The sequence below is a fragment of the Pelecanus crispus genome, chromosome 1, assembly GCF_030463565.1.
Source record: "Pelecanus crispus isolate bPelCri1 chromosome 1, bPelCri1.pri, whole genome shotgun sequence".
Classification (NCBI taxonomy): Eukaryota; Metazoa; Chordata; class Aves; order Pelecaniformes; family Pelecanidae; genus Pelecanus; species Pelecanus crispus.
The window spans coordinates 8,255,357-8,280,085 of NC_134643.1; the positions used below are offsets into that span (position 1 = coordinate 8,255,357).

The window sequence follows — 24,729 nt, forward strand, 5'->3', positions numbered from 1 at the left end:
TCCCTGTCCATCTGGGCTCACTGCTGATCCCTGCCCTGGGGCTGTGCACCCTACTTGCCCTCTTCAAATCCTGCTCCCGGTGAACCTCACCAGCTAGCATGACCTGCCAGCTTGCTCTGCACAGCCTGCCTTGCTGGTGTCTGACCTTAGAGCATGTTCTCCTCTGGCAGGTCCATCCCTTGAGTGCTGTCTGTAGCACAGGGGTCATGCCCACTCTCACTGAGCATTGTGGTCACCCGTGGTGAGCTCAGGGGAGCCTGGAGCACCCAGCACACCTGGGAGCTTCTGAGCCTCTTGGGGCCAGCACCACTGTGTGGCCTTGATGGAGCCAAGCCAGGGTGCACAGCAGAGGCTCTTCCACCCCCAGTTTCTGACCCCTGCTCAGGATTTCCCTCTGAGGTGCTCATTCCACCTCCTGACACAAATCCCTTCAGTTTTGCCCTTGTAATTGAGGGCAACCTTGAGTGGATCTGCTTTGCCACCTTCACCCTGCCCAAGATCCCTCTTGGGTCTTAAGCTGAATTGTTCACTCCCCACCTTTGCACATCAAATTTCTTTCTCTTCCACCCCTGTGCTCTTCCGCTTCCACTTCCCAGCAAACACTCTCCCCTCCAGGCTTGACTTCTGTGGACTTCTGGGTTCACTGGAGCCTAAGCTGAGAAATGAACCCCAGAGATACAGCCCTCCAGCATGACAGGAGGTGCTCTGTAGGCCATGGATGGTGGTGGTGGATGCTTTTTGAAGGACATTTACTGAGGGTCCGCAGAGCATCTCAACAGAGTCACACCTTACAGGCTGAAAGGTGGCTTTCCTGGTCAATTTTTCATTTATTCAGTCTAAGACGGTATCTAGGTATCATGCGGCAACCTTGTCTGCAGGAGGTGTGCTGACTGGGAAAGCCAACAACGCTCCCAGCACCACATTCCCCTCAGAGCAATGCTAAACTTATTTTCCTAATGTTATTTTTTGGTAAACAGCCAACTTTTCAGCAGAAAAGCTCTTAACTCATAGCTCACTGGTTGCTTAGTAAGAGCACAGACGTGAATTGCCAGTCTGGGCTCCTACCTCCATTTCTGCAGAGCAATCTCTCCTCCATCCCTCCCCATCCCACAGTGACCAAACCCAGCCGTGCATTTGCCCCATTTTCAGCCACACTCACAATGACCAAAACTCACAAACAGGGACCCGAGAGGCAGTGAAAGGCCAGGAAGAGTCTTTCCTACAGGAAAGAGATGGCTCCACACCGTTCATCTGCTGAGAGCCCCAGGCTGTGGAGGGGGAATTGTGTTTGCCCTGGTGATGTAAATCCCACCTCAGACACTGCTTGGCAGGATCTTTCTATGGCTTCCAAGTCGATCCAAAGCTGTGGATCTCAATAATTTTTAATGCCAAAGATGTTAAAAAACCTACTTTGCAATTTTCCAAACACTTCCTGGGCTGGACTACAGCCTCACTCTTGCTGTAGTAAATCAGGATTTCTTTTTGAAATCAGACTTATATCAGAGTCCTAACATTGCAGTTAGGGAGAATAAAGCCTCCTTTCCAGAACACAGATCTGAATACCCCTTCAGCTCCAACCCATTTTAAATTATGATCCAAATCCAATTTTTGCACATTTTTCTCAGTGCAAAGATCTGGATCCTGCCAGATTCATAGCAGAAAACTCCACCTGAGCTCTGCCTGGTCTCCAGTTATTTGTGTGCCCTACAAAAAATATGCATTCTTTTTTTGAGAGGAGCAATGCACCAACCCACAACCTACAAAGCCACTCAGAGGACAGTTGCCAAAACAGTGCTGAGCCCTTGCATTAAGGTGAAGGGACACTTCCCAGCTGCTTCATTGCAGGTATGGAGAGGCTGGGTGGGAAGAGTGGATACAGGGAGTGTCCCTCAGACACTCACCGAGGGCATCATTGCCAGCCCATCCCAGCTCTCCATGCCCTATAGGAGATGCTCCCATACCCTATAAGCTCTCCATGCTCCCATACCCTATAAGCCACCCCAGCAATGTATTCACTGTGCTGCTCCTGCAAGGTTGTAAGGGAAGGCAGTGGGGCTGGCAGGGCAGTACTCACCCTCTTGCCCACTCCTGCTTCCTCTGCCCACTCCTGCCTCCTCGCTCCCAGGCCAGCGCTGGCTGCTGCTGCCTTCCACAGCAATGGTTAAAAGCACTGTTGGAGCAGAGCCTGCAAGCGCTGCAGGGAACTGTGCTGCCTCTCCCGCATGGTGAGGACGGCTACTGGCACCCAAATGTCTCCATTTACGGTCAGGGCCGCACGGCTGCATTTCTGCATCAATCTGGGAGCTGGTGCTTTTAAAGGGATCCCTAGTTTCGGCAGTGGAGCAGGGCTAGATCCCAATTTTCTGCAATTTTTGTGGCTTTCCAGGGGAGATTCAGTCCATTCTGGGGCTTGTTTATCCTGCTCTGAGGATGGGATACGTTGCTGTGGTCCTCATGCAAAACCTGTATCCAAAGTTACACAGATTCTCCCCGACAGCAGGCAGGTGCCATCCTCAGTACCACCTAAAAGGAAACCTTTGCAGTTTTTCCACCGTGCCAGCCCAAGTAACCACCCTGCTTATCGGTGTACAAAAGTGGGGCAGCAAGAAAATGTGGGTAAACCCCCGTTGACTGCAATTTCCTGACCGTAAGCAATATGGAAAATATTGCAAAAACTCTAACAGCATCTTGGGAGGAGAGGGGAACATTTTATTTGTGTCTCTAACCATTATTAGTGGAGTTATTGCTCTCAAAAGATGCTGTATCTTTCCCAGGACAGCACGCCTCAGCCTGGCCCCAGCGAGGCTGAGCCTGGAGGAGCAAGGGACACCGGCGCACCCTGAGCTGAGCATCTCCACTGGGACGGCCGCGCTGGTGGCAGCCGTCCGTGCAGCAGTGAGTCACCAGCCCACGAGGCAGCTTGCCAGCCCGGCGCTGGCTCACAGCTACCAGTGTCTCCCAGTCTGGCTTGGAGGTGGTTCCTGGGGGTGAGATGCTGAAGCGTGGCAGGCACACTAGAGACAACTCGTGGGCTCCTGAGGGACTCCTGACCTGCTCAAAGCAGAGTTGGTGCGCAAGGCAAAAAGGTTGGAAAGGGATGTTCTGCACATCCCATTAATTTTGGCTGTACGTATACATGTATCACGGTTAACGTGGTTTTGGATGCACTTGCACTGTAGCTGGGAGATAGAAATGCTGCAAGCTTACCTAGCTTACCCTGAGCTCTTTGGGTAGCAAGAGTTACTAAAGAAGTGGCAACATGGACATCCAGGTGGGTCAACCACCCAAATATCTATGGACAAGCACGGTGCTGACCTCCACGTCTCTCCCTGGCTCTTCCAAATCAGGCTCAGTGCTCCTCGGGGAGAAGGTTAGAAACAAAATGCCCCGTTATTTCCTACGATGAAATTTCAGAGCCCTCCAGACCCCACAGACAGCTCTGCTATGAGCCTCTGATGAGCTCCATTTCTGCAATAACTATTCCAGAGAGAAAGAATTAGGAGGCTTAACACTTTCAGATGACAGTTGCTGGAGCCGCTGTCAGATAACAGGTACCAGCAGCCGGCATAGGAGCTGGGAGAGAGCCAGGCCACCTGATTCAGCCAGCCCGGAAAAAAGCCGTGTTTATAAAAACCCACATGAAAAGGAAAAAATTGCCAATTACGCAAAAGTCTTTAAATAAAGCAAGGCAAACCTTTCATGTGCAGCAGACAAATGATACACAGTCACAGGGAAATAATATAACAGATAGGGAGGCTGAAAGCGAGGAATGTGAGCAAATCCATTTTCCAGAAGCAAGAAAGGGGACTTGCTCGCTGAAAAGGATTAGCTGGATAAAGCCAACACTTAAAAAAAATACTGTATTAGAAACTAAACATGCATCAGAAAAAAACCCAGATTGTAAGAAGATCCAAGAAGCCATGCTCTGCTCCTGCTCAGAAAGAAAACGCTGTCAAAAAAATATCCTATATAAACTTGCCACACACACCAGATCATCAACAGGCATTTATCAAATGAAACACATACCAAATGCAACTCTTCTTCCTAATCCCAAGTCAAACAGTCTTTGAGTTTCAGACCCTCAGGAAGAGATTTCCATATGATCCTCCTCTGTCTCCGTTTATGATTAGCCCTTCTAAATTTCAGCATTTATCTGACAAAGCATATTGGGGAGGGCTTTCTTTTATCCGCAAAGCCTGTGTTTCTGCTTTTCCTTAGTTGCTGCTGCACCACTCTGCAGCGGCTCAGCTTGGGCGGAAAAGACTTTAGTCAAGACCCTTTGATTGACTAAACCCAGGATCACTTTCCTGGTGGTGGTAACCCCAAGCCCTTGCGTCTCGTGCCAACACTGAAACAAGCCAGCATTCGCAGAAGGGGTTATAAATGCTTCCTCTGAGCCAAAATCTTACTTTTGGGGCTCAGTAATGCAAATAAAACATATGTGCGTGGGGGGTCCCACTGCCAATAGCTGTGTGGCCAGTCTGAAGGGTCTTTGTAATTTTGGGAGACGATATTTGGGGTGAAACATTTCAATCTGGTCTGGCAGAGCTGTCGCACAGAGCCAAGGCTGACTCCTGCGAGCAACCGCAGGGGCACAGCTACCACTTGCTGTCCTCCTGCAGCCTGAGGTATGGTCCTTGTTCACGATCAATTGATATGTTTCGAACGACATATTCATAAACGCCTGAGTCTGATCACAGCTAATTCGCAGACAAAAAAAAAGGGGTACATTTGCTTAATACACTGCTTTTTGCAAACACCCTGATCGTTCCCAGATGCATCTGTTTCTGCCCAGCAGCACTCGAGGCAGCAGGAGAGGAAATAATTTCAGCTCCCAAGTGGCCTAAGCAGTTTCAAGATGCTCGAGGAGCCCTCCTGCATCCGTTCAAGGGAGCTGTACCCATCTCCCTCCTTCGATCAGACCCAGCTGCTTCTGTTGTTTTTTTCCACACCAAAATACAGCAGCAGGATCCCTGAGCCCTTCTCTAAGCAGAGCACTTGATATTGCACATGCAAGCGCTGCGAGGCTGCGTAAAGCCAGATTCAGGTGAGGATGGTATTTTGATCTCACCCACAGCAGAGAAATCAGTTTTACCAATTCCCAGCCGTCTTTCCTAAACTTGCCCTAGGAGTGTGAAATTAGCTATGGAGAAGCTTCCAGGAAAGATCAAGGTTGGTGGGAAGGAGGAAATTTCACACGAGAATTTGAGAGCCTGGCTTCCGAGCGATTCAAGCCAGCGCAGATCTAGACGCTAAGGCCCAACACAGCAATGGAAGGATCTCTTTCATGGCATAAACTAGCAGATCAGCCCTCCGTTTCAGCTTGTGGCAAGATACCCACAGAAAATACAGCTTTGAAGTGACAGCCAGAAGCTCAAGCTTGGGTGAACATTTTATTTACAGCTTCTTATTCAGTTCAGCTATGAGATAAGGTAATAATAATAAAAAAGGTGCTTGGAACTTACGAAGCAACTTTTATCTGAAATCTCAGCACAAGTTACAAACAATAACTCGGTGAGATTTCCCCTGGCAAAGTGCATGTTGCTCCCATAGGAAGACTCATTGATTTGGGACCTGCCAGGGCAAAGCACTACTCGCTGGGGTAGCATCAGCCCGCTCCTGCCCTGAGCGGAGCAGCCCTAGAACCACCCCAAAGCTGGGGGCTTTGCCCATGCTTTACAGGCAGGCAAACCAAAGTGGTGTGCCCATGTCTGCAACGAGTATCAGTATTGGAGACACACCCGCATGCAAACATCCTCTTCCTCTGTTGTCTGCTCCACCCAAAAGCAATTTATTTACTGTCGCCCTGAGTAGAGGTTACCTAACAGCATTGAAAAGCCTCATTTAACCAGAAAAGCATCTGAGATGCCTCAGTGGACAGTCCCGTACACATATGGGCACGGTGCTGCTCAGAGAGCTGGGTCAACCGGCATGCAACAGAGGTTACTGCTTTTTCTGGGTATGAATTTTTCATAATCACACCTCCTGTTGAAAACAGTGAAACGATTTATTGTACAAATAAATTTCAGCCATGGGTCACTTGCAAACTAGTTAGTGTGATTTACAGACCAATTCGCTTCCTATATTGATCATGAGAAATTCCCACCGAAGGTATGATCAAACACTTAAAAAAAAATCACATGATAACTGTTTTTGCTTACTCAGAAATGGACACAGAGCTTCCCAAACCAGCCACCTTGACTGTCATCTCCACTGTGGGCTTTTTGTGTTATTGATAAAAAAACCCAAATAAACAGGATGGCCAGGGCAGCTCATACAGATTTCCCACAGTGTATTTTAAACTGTGATTATTAATATTGTGAGCAGTGCTTTAGCAGAGCTGTTCTCCCATAGCCCATTCATTTTTCATGGAAGTAAGAAAAATTTAAAAAGGCATTTATATGAAATAGGAAGCCAAGGGCTGCATCCTTGTGATGAAGGTGGTTGAACTTCCCCCAGCCAGCTGCTGAGCATCAATGAGCCCGGTGCAGCCTGGTGCAGGGATGCTCGCCGTGCGGAGACCATTGGTATGGTGTTTTGGTTTAATTCGTCACCCTGATTTAGCTGTTCTCATTCCAGCCCTGGCCTGGATCATTCATGGTCATCCAGGCACTCGACGAGCGTCTCAGAGAGCTGAGGGATTTCACGGCCTCAGTGACTAAGTACTTGAAAAAACGTTACTCATTAACATTTTGTTAATGGTATTTTTAAGCAACTTTCCAGCAAGCGAGGCTGAATGTGCTTCCGGCGATTCAAATCTTCAGAAATCCCCATTCAGGTTTGCCTCTGCTGGGTAGGATCCTGCCCCGCTCCCAGCGTATCAGCTGTGGCTGGGGGGGGCAGATTTGGGCGCTATGGGAAGTTTCATTTCCTGCTTCTTGGGCTGCCTGTGGCTGGCCGGCAGCCTTTGTAAAAGGAAAGACATTCTTCTAATTCTTGTTATTAACCCGTTGGTGATCTCCGAGACATAAGCCAAAATTGTCAGAAAAGCTCAGGACACTATGGCTTCTAACAGCCCATCATTACACAGCCAGCACCAGACCCTCTTTTTTCCTGATTTTCCATTTTGTTTTTAAATAAAAAATAAGACAGATGGAACACAGACTTATTTTAATGCATGCTTTTGTTTGACACATGATTTACAACCTCTGTAATGTCTCAAGCAACGCCTGCCTGTGGCACCACCACCACAGCCTCCCCGGCTGCCGGCTGCGCTCCCGGCGCGGGTGGGCGCGTGGGGCACAGCCACCTCCGGTGTGGAGCCCGGCATCGTACCCCTGCAACTTAGGATGGCAAGTAAACAAGATAAAAACAAATGCTGGAGGTATTTTAAGCAGATGCAATACATTTCTCAAAGCTAAGCAACGCCTCAAAAATAGCTAAGTGATATAGTAACAGGGTCAAAAATGACCAGAGCTGCTTTCCTTCTCACTGGTAGTGACTGGGACTGGTTTTGTGCAAAATAAATCAAAATAAATCCTGAATTAGTCCTGCACACAGATACGTCTTTGCAGCTTCCCTGAGCTCTGCAGGCTATCGCGGCATGCAGTTGCTGAGAAAACCAGCTGAAAACCCTTTTCTCTCCCCACCCCACCGAAAATCCGCAGCTGTAGCAAACTATGTTACGGTGAAACGTGCAGTTCCTACCTGAACAAGGAGCTCCAGCTTCCTGTCGTCAAGGAGGTGCACTTGGCATCTGCGGCCCTCCGTCATCTGCAAGAGAGAAGAGGCACGTGTGTCAGGGCACTCGGCTTTCCAGCTCGGCACGCCGATGCCGGCTCCCCCGGCGCAAGCTGGAGGCTTTCATTCGCTGCAGTGTTTTCAGTTTGTGTTTTTGTTTTCTTTTCTTTTTTTTTTTTTTTTAAATTAATCCTCCTTCTTTTGGCACTGGGGGAAAGAAAAGGCTGGAAGGAGAAAAAGAAAAGCCACCCCGGTAGCTGTCATGGAGCAGTGTGTGGCGTCTGCTTGGACGCAGCTGCCGGGAGGAGGTGGTTCCAGTGTGAAAAATGGGGCCAGGGGGACGGTTTGCAGCACCGGGGCCTCAACATTTCATACCGCAGCCTCCGGCTTCACAGCCAGGTTGGCCGGTGGAGGAGACATCCAGACAAGTTTTCCCCAAGCCCCTCAACAGCAAGGATTCAATCATTCCAGAGGTAGCACAGAGCAAGCAAGGCTCCTCCCTGGGCCGTGCTGACGGTGCTCCCTGGGGTTGCACCAGCTGCTCGTTTGGGCCTGAATCCCAAAATGGGCTTGTCCTCCTTGGGGAGTCCTATTTAAGATGTACCACAGGAGCCACTCGTGATTTTATTATAATGGCCCAAAGGTGCTTCCGTACCAGTATAGTTTATTAAAACTGTTAACAAATAATATCAATAAAACTTTTAGGTATAGAAGACTATTTTTTCCAAGGTCCTGTAGACTGGGATGCTCAGAAATAAATGAACCACAGCCTGAGGAAACTCCTCTACAGTGGGTCAAGCCCTTTCCTGGCTCTCCTCTTGCGCAGAGTACTGTAAGTGAGGAGCAACTTTGCTTTGCAGAGTTACGGATCCAGACTCAGCCCCGCAAAGCCCCTCAGCGCGCACAGGCAGGGGCACAATCCCGCTCTCTGCTAATGGGATATGAACTGCCTAAGCCTCTTTGGCTCTTGGAAATCCCTTCCTCAGCACGACTTAGGCAGCACGCAGGCAGCCTCCCCGGTGGGGCTCGCCCCACGGCACTCGCACACCGGGACGCACGGCAGCATGGACCTAGCTCAGCCCCGCAGCACGGTTCAGGCCCTGGGGACCCACCACCAAGTCACATTCCTGAGTGCTGCGTGGGTCCCTGGCTCAATTTAATGATATTTCTTGCCATGGTGAGTCCGAAAGCATTGCCAGAAGGGAGCAGAGGGTCCGTGGGAGCCTAGCAGCAGGGGTACAGGCTGTTGGAGTGCGGCTGCCGCAGCACCCTGGGCATTTCTGCCCTCACTCATCACCTTTCCCCACCAGCGCCAGCTGAGCTGAGCCCCTGATGCAAAGCTGCCTTGCAGAGAGCTGGGAGGTGTGGGCTCAGGGGGTTAACTGAGGACAGCTCGGCTTTCTGCTTTAGCTCTGCGGGTTAAAAATCACCCGCTCCTGTGGCTTGATGAGGCTGGATGCGCTGGGATCCAGGAGGTGGTGGTGGATGCCCCACCATCAGCTTCACCCGTTTGAGACCCCAGGCGGTACGTGGCCATTGCCATGGGGTTTGCAACCTTGTCCCACTCCAGCATCGCCCTCATCCTGCCGGTTGCCGGCTCTCGGCACAGGAGCCCACCAGGCTCTCCTGCGTGCTCCCATCCTCCCTCTTGCCAGCTCTGTCTCCATCTCCCCCTTTCCTGGGGCCAGGGCAAACCGAGCCTTACCCTGGCCCTGGCCTCTTCCCCATAGCAAAAATTCAGAGTCAACAACTCTACTGAGCCTCAAGCTGGCCATGCAAGATAGGGAGTTTATTATGAGACAACTTCAGTCAAAATGAGCTTTTCCCTTCAACTCATCCCAAATTTACGATCCTGGCATGCAGAATCCCATGCAGTCCAAGCAGACTTTAATCCTGTTGTTACTCACACCAACATGCCTCTGGAGTATTGTGCACGCTAAATAACATCACTTTCCTTCTGGTTTTCCATGAGCACAACTGGAACCCTGGCATTGCAGCCAAAGGAAAGCTTTATAAAACAAGGCTTCTCATAAATGTCAGCCAGTTACTGCCATGGCAATAAATTGTCTTCTTACGAGAGTTTCCTCTGATAAGTAATGTTATGCAAAATACAGCTTCTCATAGGGTATATTACTTGGTGAGTGAGATTTTTCTCTATGAAGTCTGCATTAAACAGCTTTCAGCTCAGTTCTAAACTATGCCAGTGGCTCACAGAAGGGCTTTGCAGTGGTTTGCCCTGCTTGGAATAAGAATGGTGTGGGTCGTGTTCACGTGGGTGCAGGGAACCGCAAGCTTTCTTTGCTGGGCTTCCCCAGCAGATAAAACTCCGAGTGGCTGAGCTCTGCTTCCGTATCTCGCTCATCCTCTTATTGTCACACATCTGCTGCCTCCCCAAGTTGGTGAGTATGCACTGATATTCCAGTTTTAATTTGAGTTTACCCAAGGCAAGAGATGAAGCAGTGAGTTTATTGTGGTGATGGCAGGGATGGAAACACAGTCCAGCTCTCGTGTGTTACGCTCCATTGGTTATACCAAAGTTGAAATGAGAATAAAAGAAGGTGAAAAGGGGAAGAGGGAAGATTTTCTGAGAATTTTGACTGTGCTTTAGTGTTTCAGCAAAGTGCTTGCTTTCTGTGTGGAGCTTCTTTAGCTCTCTATGCTTTTCCAACCCAGAATTTCATATCTCCTTAGTGCTTTCACGGCTTAAAGAAATCCCAAATGCAAACAGCTGGTAACATGAAGTATCTGAATAAAGTGAAGCTCTGAAGTGCAGCACATGATGGTTGACTACTTGCAAGGCATTCCATGACCACCACTTTCAGGAAAGGAGGAGGGAGGAGGAGTGAAAGGAGGGAAAGCACACTGCTTTCAGATCAGCTTGTCCCCAGCAGTTCTGTCCATCAGCGAAGTGGCTGCCAAAGACCATGATCGCTTTTATAGTTTGGTCACACAGTGTGTGAGCACACAGCAAGGCGCATGCTTTATTTCTTTAGAAACACCTTGTTTCTGTGCCTGTCAGTGGTTTGAAGGTTCGTGCTACGGGCTAATGACCCCGGCTGGTGGCCTGCAGGCTGTTTCCACCTAGGCAGTTCTGCACAAGGAAGGGTGAAGAGCTGCTCCAGGAGCTGGAGAGGATGCATCAGCCACAGCACAGCCTTGGCAGGAGAAAGAAACCCAGCACTGGCCCCTGCTCCCAGCCACAGGTACCAACACAGTCGTGAAGGAGCTGCTGGTTTTGTCTTGGCTGATACCTTGAAGCTCAGAAGGTCCACAACGTATGTGGCTGGAGATCTGCCACAGTATTTCTTTCTGTAGACAGGATGCCCAGCCATGGGGCTTTTCAATTCCCTTTGAAACAAAGGATGCTTTCCAGGAGAAAAGAAAAGAAGGTAAAAGACAGACTTCCTCCTCGACACAAGATAAACTATGCTGGTCTTTCCCTCCCTCCTTTCTGTTTTATTATTCCACCAGGTGTCTGAAGCCCACACTATGTGCTTTTTTGCATCAGATCAATACAAACTCTGCTAGTTTATCAGAGCAAGAAACAGGAATGTTTCAAAGCACAGTGAGAAGGAACTGATTTAGCACAGTCTGTTTGCATGAAAGATGCTGCTTCTGATGCTTTGCAAATTGGCTGATCTGTGCTATCTGCTGCACTGCAATGGATGGAACTGTGGCTGGCTCTAGGGGGACTAGTCAAGGAACCTCTTCTGCTTCTCTGTGTAACCAGAGAAGGGAAATCAACACCAAAGCCCTATAGGTGGGAATGTGGAAGCAGGAGATCAGTAAGCATGAACTGAGCAGGACCAGAGTTTGGACGGGAGATGACTACATGGAGTGAATCAAGGTTCTCCACTCCCAAAGCTCTTACCCAGAGAAGGATGGGGGGAACTGAGAACTAAGAGGCACAAAGGCACGGCTTTCCCTTCACCGTGGAAAAGCAAAATATAAACAAAGAGACAAGAAGCAATGGTTGAGCAGAGCTGTTGACAGAAGAGAAGGGCACCTGATGTGGCAGGGAAGCAGGGGAGTTTGCTCCTGATCAAGTCCGGGGTTTCTCTGTGAGCTCTGTGCGTTTTCCTGTACCAACACAGCGCCCAGTTTCCTTCTGGAGGGCAAGACCCTTTTACCCTAACTCCAGAAAGTAAAAAGCCAAGTGTCTAGTTCAGCCTAACAGTCGAGATGCCCTTGATGCTTAAAGCAGAGAGAACTTTCAGATGTTTCAAGTCAGGTGAGACAATTCCCAGGTGAGCTCCATGGTTGTGCTGGCTGCTTGCTCAGATGCTTGCACATGGTTTGTCCCATACCTGGAGCCAGAATCTAGTGCTCAGCCCACGGCAGCGTTCCAGTGGCCAAGGATGCTGTACCCACATCACCCCCCGAATTTCCCATGCTTCTCAAGACGTGCAAAGAGATGGGACTGTGTTACACACTCCTGAGTACCAACAGTTCATCCATATGGCTGGGAGCTGCACACACTGGGTGTGAATATGGGCCACATGCATTTCATGGGCCAGACTTATCACGAACTCAGATGGAAATTATGCACCAAAATACAGAACAGATTTTTTTTTCAAAACAGCTCAGTACATCACATTTTTCTGAAAATCTGCCACTTCTTTTAGTGCCTGCACATGCGGCTTGACCCCTGAGCACTTGAAGAGCTGAACACGAACGCTTTTGAAAAGCTCTGTCATTTATGTACATGAGTGTGTAAAGACTAGGGATAATATATCTCCAATACACAAACACAGATGGTGCTTGTAAGGCATGTGAAGATCTGAAGCAATGAGTTTGTGTGGGTGAGGTGCTGGATTAGTGTGCAGGAGAGCTGATCATACACAAGGCATGCGTGCTTTCTCTGCTCCTTGGCTTCTGCACCTTGAGGATAGGAAAGCCGATGCTGACCTCCTTTGCAAAATGCTTTGAGATCCATCAGTGACAACAAGACCTGACATACATGCTTGTTCACTCTAGTAAAGGGATGCTACAGAAAGGAAATATCTCTCATGGTTACTCATGGGATCTTCTGGATCATAGCTGTTTTTCTGAAGGAAAGGTCTTTTTAGTTACCTTTATCACAAAACTTTAAACCTCCTTTGGAGGCTCCTACCCAAATGTTTACACAATGGGTTTCCTAGGGAAGGCAGGCTGGCGGTTGTTTTGCTCTGTGGCATGAACTGCTCTGGCAACTGCCCTCCTCTCTATTCATCTTCTCTGTAACTCCAAACATTGTCTCAAAAAATCCTATAAACTCTCCATGACACAGCCTGAAAACCTGCACCACGCTCAGCTAATCCCCGCGTGCCCATCACTTCATCACTGAATTATCAGCAACTGCCCACAGAACTGCTCCATCCAACACAAACAGCAAAGGTGACAGGAGGAAACAGCTCCAAAGGGAATCTTTCCCTTTTAGAATGAAAAAACCCTCCTGGTGAAAGCACCGTCACACTAAATAACTCAAAGGCACCAAATGCAAATGCTATTTACAATGGCAGTTCTATAAATATCTGCGGCACGTTTCATTAGCCGGTGACTGCAGAAATAAAGAGGAATACGGCGTATTCTTCCATGACTCAAATCAGAAATTATAATTGGAGGCAGAATATTTCCTAAATGCTTGCTGCCTGTATGGGAGGCAATTACTGTGCCGAATACAGAAAAATCTGTGTCGCTTTGCCTGCTGTTTGGACAGACCTGCTGAAAAGAGATAGGAAGAGATGACAGCCCGCTGATTACAATAAACTATTAGATTAAACATCCTGCTCCCACTTGACCACTTCTTACTGCTTTCTCAGCCTGGCAACTCCTAAACTTGTAGGGAGAGAGGGCGGAAAAGCAACATGTTTTTGATGTCCGTGCAGTTTATTTTGCGCATGTGGCAGCACATCACTTTGCTGAACGGGGGCCGGTCTTGCAAACAGCTGTCTGTCACACTGACCAGCACTGTCTCTTCGCTTGCCTGCATCCATCTGTCATCTCCTGTCCTACACTCACACTTCAGATTCTGGAGGAAGGACTATCTTTCTTTCCTATGCCATGTGTTCGCAGAGCATCCTCCCCAGTCGCTGGTCTGCATCAGCACCTAATAAATAATACTGACGGTGACTGGCATGAGGATGTCTGCGAGGTAGTGTGCAAAGAGCTGACCTACATGGCTGATCCTTGTGTGGGCACCTGGGGAGAGGGGACATGGTCACAGCTGGCTCTGTGCGTGGTGGGAAGGGGAGCAGCACTGGCCGGGTGGCTGAGGAGCAGGCAAGGCTCTGCCTAGAAGGGCTTGCTTGTTTTTGAAGTCCTTTAGTTGTGACTCAGTGGGAGCGAGCCCTGAAGAAGGGGAGTGACATGACTGTTGGTCCAGGCTGGTTCATCCATCCCAGTCGTGGGACTTGCATGTCGCCCTGTGCTGGCGTGCACATCAGCATGGTTTGCAGCACTGCTCGTGCCATCTTGCTTTCCAGGTCCAATGCCCTTGTGCACACTCACTTCCCCTGCCCTTCCCCTTCACCAGAAAGGGCCATATTCAGGCAGGCTGGCTTCCACCTAAGCCTTGGTGGCTCGAAGCTCTGAGGATGGGGAGACAGTTGGGAGAAACAGTTGTTTCTGAATACGGCCCTCATTTCTACCATTTACTTCCATGAGTCTTTCCTAGACCAATAGTGGAAAGTCTGGTTTGTAATTATTTTTTCAAGAGGGAGAAAAATTATTTTAATTTGGCAAAAGGCTCCTGGCATGGGAAGCACAGGTCTATATAGACTGCCATGCTTGTAAAGGTCAGCAACACAGTGCATAATATGGGCTGAACTTTCTGAAATAATCCAATACAGAAGTAGAAAAGTTTCTCAATATAGTGTGTACGAACCCATTAGACAACACTTCTGTCATTCAAATTTGTTTATGTGGTGATGTTTTTAATTAAAAAGGCTATTTGGTGCTCTGGAGCAGGAGATGTTAGTTGTAAGCCAGTTGTTTTTTTTCCATAGGAAGGGTATCCCAGCTGTATCCTCAGGCATCTACCATCTTCTAGTAGTACTTCTGCAGGGAAACTAAGATGTCACATATTCAAAGAAACAGGAGCATCCTTTTTAGGAAGGGAACTTGGTGGCAAATGGAGCTTTGGAGCTGAAAGCAAGGGCCCAGGAAAGATCCTGTAAATGTGGATAGTGGCGATGTCAAGAGAAGTAGCTGATGGCTGATTCATAACCAGACACCAGCTTCTAATGCAGCGTGAGTTTCCTTGTTACAGAAGTGCTCTGAGGCTTGTGAAGTACATGCACAGTCCATAGTTGGATTGAATGGCCAGATTAGATACACCAACGATGATGCAGCATCTCCCACAGGTTTGGTAGACCAGAGGAATGTATCACTTGCCAGGCCTTTGGCTTTCCCTGTGACCTGCTCTATCCCACCCCTTGAATAATCAGTGTTCTTACCCATGGACTAGGGAATGGAGATGAAATTGCTGAAACCATGGTTATAGCTACAGCTCTTAAAAACCTCTCCTATCCTGCAGGAAGGGAGCGCTGCCGTGCCTTGGAGGAGCTTGACATTACCCATTGCATGGGGGACCTGCACAGGGGATGTGTTTAAGAGGGGTTTCATTAAGTGTTGCGGGCACTTCTGCAAACGCTCATTTGCCAGAAGGAGAGGGAAAAACCAGCTTCAGTAACTAGAAAGCAAGAGTCCTCCTCGAGAAAGGAGGTGGGACTGTGTTGGCCACAGTGTCACCCCAGTGGAAGCACGCCGCAAAAGGCACAACCCAGCCATTGTGTGGATGCCGACGGGGAGCGATGGGAGAAAAATTAAGGCGAGCTAAAGGCTGAGTGACCTGGTGACTTCCCTGTTTTGTCTTGAGAGCTGACAAAAGAGTTCCTGGCCTTCCCAGGGGCTCCTCGCTTCCTCCGCACAGTGCTTTCCAGCCTTGCTCAGGCTCCTGCATCACCCGGGGACATCTGCACAGGTTATTTCTCATGCTTCCTCTAAACAGCACTCAGCAAAAATGCTCTGATTCAGCAAAGCACATAGCCGTGTCCATAAATCCCTTTTATTTCAGCGTGACATAAGCAAGTGTTTAAGTGGCTTACTGTATCAGGGCTGAAATGAAAAACCGTCTCCTACGGTCCTTAAGTCCATTTACAACATCAAGCAATAACTCTCAGGCGAACTTTAAAGCCGGGAACGCCGCCCCGTAACCTCAAAACACTTGGTGCTTGAGCCATGTAGTTAGAATTAAATCTAATTCTGATACTGCATTTTAAACCAACCAGGGTATTACCCAGCAGACGCCTAAATCACCGCTCTGAGAGCGGCCAGCCTCAGAGGCCTGATTTCAGTTATATCCTGAGATAAGAAAGTCCTTTCCTGGACAGGCTGGCTTCCTCACTAGAATGGAGGTTGTGCTGGTTTATGTCACGTATTGTTTTCTTTCTTAAAAATAATACAGATTAAATCTTTTCAAATACAAAGGGAAGCAGAACATCTCATGCTCTCCCTGCCTTCTGAAGTTGATGCGGGAGGAGAGGCCAATCCCAATACATGCTTTTCACTACCTTCTGACTCTTTTGCCCTCATAACTCTTTCCATTCCCTTTCCTGGCTAGAAAACCAGTTGCCACCTTAAAAACATATCAGCATCCAGACATTATGCCTACTATTTACAAGGCAGGAGTGGAGAGTGTAGGATCTTTGAGATGGTTGGTCAGAGCATCCTCTGAGCTCTGGAGCTGAAGCTGACCGCAGAGAGTTGGCACAGTTTTCAGTATTATTTATTATTTTTATTCTAGAGGATTCACTGGCTACAGATGTCTTAAACCATACCAATTTGCAACACCTTCTGCACTCAGGAAAATGTGTCTTGATAAACCTTGACTCAGCTGGTCAGCTGTGCGGTTGGTTCAACATGGACACCTGCTTCGGGCCAACGTTTTTAGGTCAAGAACATGGCAGAGCTCTTAAAACCTTGCTTCAAACTGGGATCCTGTAGCTATCTCCTCCTTTTTGACCTGGGAAGACTGTGTTGCTCCTACAGCATTCGTGCACGTACAGCGTCCTGGCTGTGCCCAGTGATGGGTAAGGGCTGCGTGGGGTATAAATAATAAATAAATAATCGTGCAATCGAGGCAGCCCAGCTGCTCCTCCTCCCACCAGCTCAGGGTTCTTCCCTGCTGCCAGTGCTTTTGTGCAGATGAGTTTTAAATGAGTCAGGGGATGGGATTTCCATCCTCTCGTGCCGGACTTTCCTGCTCAGCCTCATAGACCTGGTAGACCAGCTCCTGCCTGGAGCTGACCGCAAGTCCCAGTGGGAGAGGATTGCCGCAGTGCTGCTCAGCCATTTGTGACTCTCGCAGAGCAGACACTGAGCTGTTCACACTGAGCATTAAGGACCATCTTTAGGTGAGATGAAACCGCTTGATCCATATGAAATCATTGCAACTGGAGGGTCACATCCTACGGGAAGTGGAAGGAGAGTGGCTAGGGCAGCCTACAGCATCGCACCACCTTATGGATCTTGGGACTATTCATCCATACTATGCTATTCATCTATACACCAAAGTAATGCTCAAAGGCTGAAAAAGTGCCACAATCACCAAAGCACACAGCAAAAATTAAGACGCCTATGTTAATAAGATGACAGGTAGACAATCTTCCTTGCTGCAGGCCTCCCAGTTAACACCCAAGATAACTTGCCCGGTATGTAAACTTCTCTTGAGCTAAGTCAGCTCATTTTGTGAGCTTTTCTTTCTTTCTTTTCCCCCCAGAATGAACTTATTTTCTAGATAATTATCACTTTAAGTCAAGTTCTGTAGTTTCATCCCATGTTTGCACATTATGTACAAGGGCTATGATCTGTCATTTATCTCTAATGCGGACCAAAGAAATAAATATCAACGGCAGAACTAAAATAGGATGGTCAGAGGGAAAGAGGATGAAAGATCTCTGGTGTCTTTGCACAAGGACAAGCAGTGTGGTCCTGGGACAGGTGTTTCATCAGCTGTTGAGCATAGCTGTGCTTCAAGAAAACCGTGATAATTCCTGGGATAGGTCTCACTTCCCCTGGAAGGGCTCCATATTTACTCTGTTCACTATGCACAAAGGACACAGCATGGTCTAAGGGAAAAGTATCTCAGTTATCTACCAGGGCAATCCTTTACCAATAATGGACTCCACAGCCTTTTAGAAGTTGCATGAACCTCTCTTTGGGGACACTTGGTCACCTTCTGGTTCATTCCCTACTATGTACTGTGGCAAGGACCATGAGTCATCATCATGATAACGACCGTGTGGCACTAAAGTACGTAACAATAGATTATTAGTATTATTTTTCCCAAAGATGTTAGAATGTCTGTTAATCTCTCCTACGTCTGACTTTTAATTCCTTGTAAACATACATAAAAATGTAATTCTTTTTGCAGTTTCACACTTCAAACATGGCATATTTTCAGCAAACTGTTCCAGATATCACTCGTTTGTGCATGCAGACAGGGTGGTAATTACATGAGAGCATCCAAGTCTTCTGGGAAAGCATTTGCAGGAGGTTTGGTTTAGTTGTAGAGGAGAACAGGATGATTTATTTCTGCTGAAACTAGTGTGATTTGCTGGAGAAAAAAAAAAATCAATGTAGGTTCATAGGAAGATGACCAAAGTGACCCAAGCCAGTGGAAGCAGTAGTATGTGTGAAATACTTTTAAAGGACAAATTAAGATTTAAGGCTCAAAGTGTCCTTTTAGCACTCATTGAGTGTTTTGTACCTACTGTATCACTAAGCATTTGGAGGTGTGAGCAGTGATTGCCCTGATCAATGGAGCCAAGGTACTGGGCAGTGCATCACTCAGATATTCTGTAACGGAGCGGGTCAATAGATAGCACTGAGCTGTGTTATATATAACACATAATAGAAAACACACTTGCAAAAGTCATTCCAGATGTGAAAAAAAAAAAGTAAAATGTTAATCTATACACAGAAGCGGGTTGGTTTTTTTCTTGTTTTGAATAACACTCTAAGAACTGATATGCTTCCAGTGGAAAAATATGTCACCGGGTTGTTTCCAGCCACTGCTAATCAGCGGGTTTGACATACATTTGATGTTGAGAGCCAGGGCTGCGGCTGGTGCCCAGGCTGGGCAGCCGCCAGCGGTTCTGCCTGAGCTGCAGCAGCTGAAGGGGTCGGTGCTGGGTGGACATCATCCCCCAACAGGTTTTCACAGGAAGGACAGGGTGAGATGCAGAGCCCATTCAAATGACAAGCAGCTGCGTCATCCTCAGCGATGCAGGTGTTTTTAGAAACAAGTCTGGCAAAAGTCTGGTTTGACTGTTTCTGCTCCTGCGTTGTTCAGGAGCACACCCCGTGCTGAGCAGGGCAGAGCTGGGGCTACAGGACTGCGACATCTCCCGTGGCCTCTGCCTGCACACCTAGATGGGTGAGGAGCACGAAGGCATCCTACCTGCCTTCCCTTGTCTTCATAGCTCCTGATGCTGAGCACCTGCATGTCTGGTGAGGACTAGAGCTACAACTAGCCCCACTGTGGGCTCAAGCAGGGAAAACTGCCCCCAGGACATGTAGCCTGCACTTTTATACTCCCATTCATCTTCTGAGTAATGCCAGGATTTTGCATCTGCTGTATTGAGAATGCTTTGGCTATTCGTGTAGCAAGACTGGGTCGTCTCTGCATCAGGACACCTCACAACATAATAAATATGGACATCCTGTAACCTCTGCACAGGAGGAACCTGGAATAGATGCCTCAGCTTGAGCCTGTCTTTGTACCACATGCCTCTGCCTTTTAAGAGCCAGGGAAGGATGTTCCTTTCTGGAAGAAAACACAGCAGCTCTTTAATAATGTGCAGAATTGATGCAGAAGAGTTAAGGATGGGAAGTGAGGAGGAAACTGCCTGATGCAATGTCTGCAGACTCAGCGGCTCGGTCCGATACCCCCAAGCTCTACACTCCCAGGATTCGATACCCACTTTGGAGCAGCCTTCTGCCACAGCAGTTGGCTGTGCCTGCAAGAGGGGACTGAGAAAGCGAGGACACAGCCCAGCACGCTTACATTTGCAGATTCCCCCTAGAATTGCCATAGGCACATCTTCAACAGTGCAATGCAGAGGCAAAGCAGACTCAGTGCTTCCCTCCATCTCTCCCTGGACTTGGTGAGGAACAAGTCTCCTTCCCCCCATCCCCACCACCCTCTGCAGCACAAGCCCCGGTGACCCCTTCGGTGGCTGTATCATCACCCCCAACAGGGCTGCAAAGCTTCCCAGGGAGCCCAGACCACTTCAGACAGTGCTTTTTTTACAGTTTTTTGGTCTTTCCAGTTCAGAATTCCATAAGGCAGTGGAAGTTACCTTCCAAATTTATTTTGCAGCTTGCTTCCATGCTAGGGGGTGTGTGTGTGTGCACAAAGCAAGTTTTGTATCTGATTTCATGTTCCCTAAATCATCCGTGTCCCCTCGAGTGCCCCATTTCGCTGGGAAATGAGAGTGGCGACACACAAGCACACACGTGGCAGCCACGTGTTGAGGTGATGGGCATCTTCACAAAACCCTAGCTGGGGATAGCCAGGAGAGATATCATCTGTGCACAGCAAGGACAAAACTGATTTTTAAAGGTAGAAAGAGCTCAGTCCATGCTTCCCTCTCTAGGACAGGCACCATGTTTCAGCTTCAGATTTTGTGCTGTCTTTCCAAGCTGCTCACTTGATGCAGCAGCTTTCCACCCCTGGCTTGTCCTGCTTAAACCCAGTGGGAAAGCAGCAGGGTCAGCCTGTGGCTCCTCCACTATCTGAAAAGCACTTCCCAGCATGAAATATTTCAGCTCGGATGGACGGGATGCCAACAGCGCTTGCAGCGTGTGTGGTACGGCTGCAGCCACGTTCGATCCCACGCGGTCAGGAAACCCAAACAAGGGTGGATTTATTTTGGTTGGGAGATCTGGGAACTTCTAAGAATTAAAAAAAAAAAAAAAAAAAAAAATCTAAACACACAGCCTGAGCCTTGAGGGTTGGCAAGCCCAACAGCCATTGTCAAAATGTTACGTGTTACATGTGGAAGTATACGTACAAAGGATTTCTGTAACCAAAATGGGAATATCAGCTTTTTTTTTGTTTGCAGCTTTCTAGGAGCTTTTCAGTGGACACTTTTACAGTGAATTTAAGTAAAAAAGGATCAACTTGCCTTCCTTTTTTCTGCCCTCAAGGACTTCTCCCAAAGATTACCACACTAAGTCACACCACATCCCACCAGTGCAGATAGAGGGTGAAAAGGCATTTTGCTACCCACTAGTGATCTTTTCTTGGGGGTGGGACACAGCAACTGTTTAACGCCATGTGAAAACATCACACAGCAGCTCAGGACAAGAGCAGAAGGACGGTGTATCTGCTAGGAAAGGGGCCAGAGGGGGTTGTAAGCAAGAACATCGTTATCTGCACTGGAAATCAGATGGTCCCTGCTCCTCTGGTCTCCTTTGTGCTTTAAGGCTTGGCAAAGGCTGAAGTCCCACCCCATGGAGATGCACCCAGGGTATCTGACACCATGCATGGGGCTGCAGAGAGGTATAACACAACGACGAAGCAGGAACACACTGGGAGGTGGAGGTACATCACGCTCTTCTTCTACTTATTTTGGCAGGCAGCCTACTAGAGCCAGATGTAGGTGAGGAATAAACCTCCAGGCTCCCATCGACCCGCAAGTAGGTGGAGTGCAAAGGTGACTCAGAGCAGAGGGAGGCAGGAGCAAACCCTCTGTGTTTGTGATTCATCAGCATGAAAGCGCTCCCAGAAACTCGAAGCTGATCAAACGTCTGGCTGGGGCCTCTTCTCAGTGTCAGTTCAGAGGGAAATACAGTCAAAGACTTTTGTGGTCCTTAATGGGATTCATCTCCAGAGCAGAAGACAGGGGCTCCAACTCATTGTGCAGCCTCAGAAAATAGTTTGTGGCTTTCTAGGAAATGGCACATATTAAGATTTACAGGAGAGACAGGGATAAAGTTGTTAAAGGTCTGGGAGAACGAGAAATATCAGGGGATGCTGTGAGCTGCAGCGGTCACCAAGGCCATGCTGGGCAATCCACTGCTGGCTTAGGGACCCGTATGGCCTGGGAAAGGCTGGGACAAACTGGGATTTGGAGCTGTAGGAGGCTTGCAAGCAATTCAACCACAGCTTAACCTTGTCAGACCTTGCTGCCTGCTGGGCTGCCATGCCCTGCTTGCACTGGGGCTGCAGGGCAATCCACACCTCTAGCTGCTGGAAAGAGTGAGCCAGCAAGGATGACTGGAGATTGACATTGCTGAGTGACCTTGGGATCCAGCTGTGCACCCAAGCACACCCCATCCTGCGACGAAGCATGGGGACCCCGGGGAGCCACCGTCACCTGCTCTTATGGCTCATCCTGCAGCACTGCTTCCCCCCAGCTCCCTAAGAGATGGGGCATTTGTAGGATGGCTCCCAGCTAGATAGAGATTTTGGGTGCAGCTCAGAGGCACAGGATTACTGACTGCCTCAAACCTAGAGTATTGTGAATGAAAGACACCCAAGGTCCCCGAGAGCTGAGCGTGAGCGTGGCCCCAGGCCTGACAGCTGCCTTTGCTTGTCCCAGCGATCCAGCCTGCTCCTGCTTAGCTCATGAGAAGCACGTCACACAGTACCTTACTGCATCTTCAGGGGATAACACTAAGCCCTGACCCCAGATTTGGTTGGTGTTGCATCAACATGCTCCTTTTATACCTTCCCTGTTTGTCTCACCCCTCTCGCAATGCATGACCCTTCCTTCTCCTTCAGTCCTCCCAGACTGGGACTTGAGACTTCAGTCTCTCCCCAGCCCCTTTCAAATTCTCCCTAATACAGCTTTTTCTCCCTCATCCATACCATGCAGTTTTGCTTTGCCTTTGCTGTCTGTAAAGCTGCATTCAAACCTTCTGTTGTTATTCATACAGCAAGCAACAGTAGCAACAAAACGGATATACATGACTCTAATTACCTGTGATACGTGGGACTAGACTCTGTGACTTGGGAAGTCTTTCCCAGTCTTATGTCCCTACTAACAACACCCAGCCCACTAACCAAAGCTCTTGACTTTGTTAAACAATTTGACATCTCTGTGGAAGATGCTCTCTGCACCAAGTGATGCTGCATTGCCGTATGGCCCTGAGTGATGCAATGCTGTGACCACAGGTATCACCAAATACTGACTTGTATTTTTAATGCAATAATCAGTTCAGATGCATGGCAATGGGACCACCAGAAACCATCTACCAGGAGGAATGGGTAGCTTGCCCCAGTGGGTGGCGAGTGGCTCACTAGCATATCTATACTCAAATAACGGCAAAGATTCCATATTTCTAGCATGGATGTTTAAAACAAAAATTCACCTAAGAACAAATGTTTATTTTACATTTGCATAAATCCACATGCTATGCCCCACTGGTGCAGTTATCCCCACTGGGGGAACTGATTTGGACGGGGCCACTCGCAGTGCGAGGGATGACCAACGCCAACTCCTGCCATCCCCTTCAGCCTGTCTGGTCCTCAGAGAAGCACAACCGACCTAAGCAGTGGCGCAAGGTGGTGCTGAGCTGCAGACCCTTCAAATTATCCCTTCTCATTAAAAGAAGCGATGTCTCCTTAGCTCCCCATGGCTTCTGCCACAGCCGCCCTTGCTCAGCAGCACAGCTGGAAATCACCCCACGAGCAGCTCTCCCTCCTGCAGCACGTGGCATGTCCCCGCCTGACACCAGTACTTAAAACCCCCTTAAAAATATTAATATTTGGAAGAGGACAAGCTACCGGCAACTTGTGCCATGAAGGTCAAGACAAGCAGCTCTGAGCCACCCAGCCGAGCGGGTGCACCATCGCCCGGCCAGGGTTAGCATCGCGGGTTCAAGTAACGTGCAGGCAGCTATGCAGGCAGCAGCCCTGCTGCCGGGCCCTCTGCCATCGCTGCAAGGAGAAAGGGGATCAGTCTGACAGTTTTAGCTCCATCGAGATCTCTCTGGTGCCTGGCAGGGAAAATGGCACAGACACCCATGCCGGTGATGGCCCCCTGTGGACGGACGGGAGATGCTCATCAGACCCTGGGGGCCAATCTGGAGGGAGCCGAGTCCGAGACACCCCGATATCCAGCTGGTGCTGGGCACAGCTGGGATTCAGCCTCTCTTGATACCCAAGGCACCGGGAAAGCCCAGCTCAGCCGTGCCCGTGAAGTGCGGCATGCAGGCACAGGCACCACACCCCCTTCCCAGCAGAAAGGGCGAGCGGTGCCGGGGTTTTTGTTCAGGACAATGTTTTAAAATCCCAAACCAAACCAACAAGCTGGGAGTCCAGCTTTGCCTGTGACCTGGCTTGCCTGGGAGAGAAGATTTCCTAGCTCGCTCCCGCATCTGTGCATCTTTTATTGCTAAACCACTGCCAGAGCTATTATTAGAAACAATTGTGTCTCCTGGAAATTTTATATAGAGGCTTGAAACAACTTTTCTCATGCCCTCCCCAGCAGCAAGCGGGCTAACAATGCGGCCGAGAAACCCTCCTTACGCGGAGCATGTCTGCAAGGCGTGCAGATACACCCAGACAGGCACAGTTTGGAAACAGAGCTATTTATTTGTCTTTTCTAGCCCTGAATCTGTAGCAACTTTTCTGCCCCTGATTTAGGAAAAGGTGCATAGGGGAAAGGAAAAACAGGCCGGGGGCTTTACCCTTCGCGAAGCCCCCAGCTCTGCATTAAACTTGCTGCAGCCATTTGGAAAGGGAAGGAGCGGTCCATCTTAGCAGTCAGTGGGGACAGGCATCCAGATTGCCTGGGAGGGGGGGAAGAAATCACAGCACCAGCTTCTCTCCCCCACACCCTCTCCTTCCTTCTAGTGCAAAAAAACCCAGCCGCCGAGCTCGTCTCCCTTACTCGCCCACCAAATTCGGGATTTTTGGGGGGGGGTGGGTTTTTGGGTTTTTTTTTTTGAAAGGACGGAGAAAGCAGATGCTGCCCACATTTCTCTCTGTTCGAGATAAATGGAGGGAGGGGGGCGTGGAGCAACCCCGCACACTGCGGCTGGGCTTTCCCCGCG

The 24,729-nt window shown here is 48.9% G+C and overlaps 1 protein-coding gene across 1 annotated transcript in view; it reads right to left on the reverse strand.

The window, feature by feature from the left end:
* FRMD4A (FERM domain containing 4A) overlaps positions 1-24,729 on the reverse strand; it is a 209,071-nt gene that overhangs the window by 124,931 nt on the left and 59,411 nt on the right. Inside the window, exon 2 of the mRNA XM_075715136.1 lies at positions 7,648-7,713. Within this exon, the coding sequence (XP_075571251.1) occupies positions 7,648-7,713 (66 nt within the window). The remainder of the gene's footprint in view (positions 1-7,647; positions 7,714-24,729) is intronic.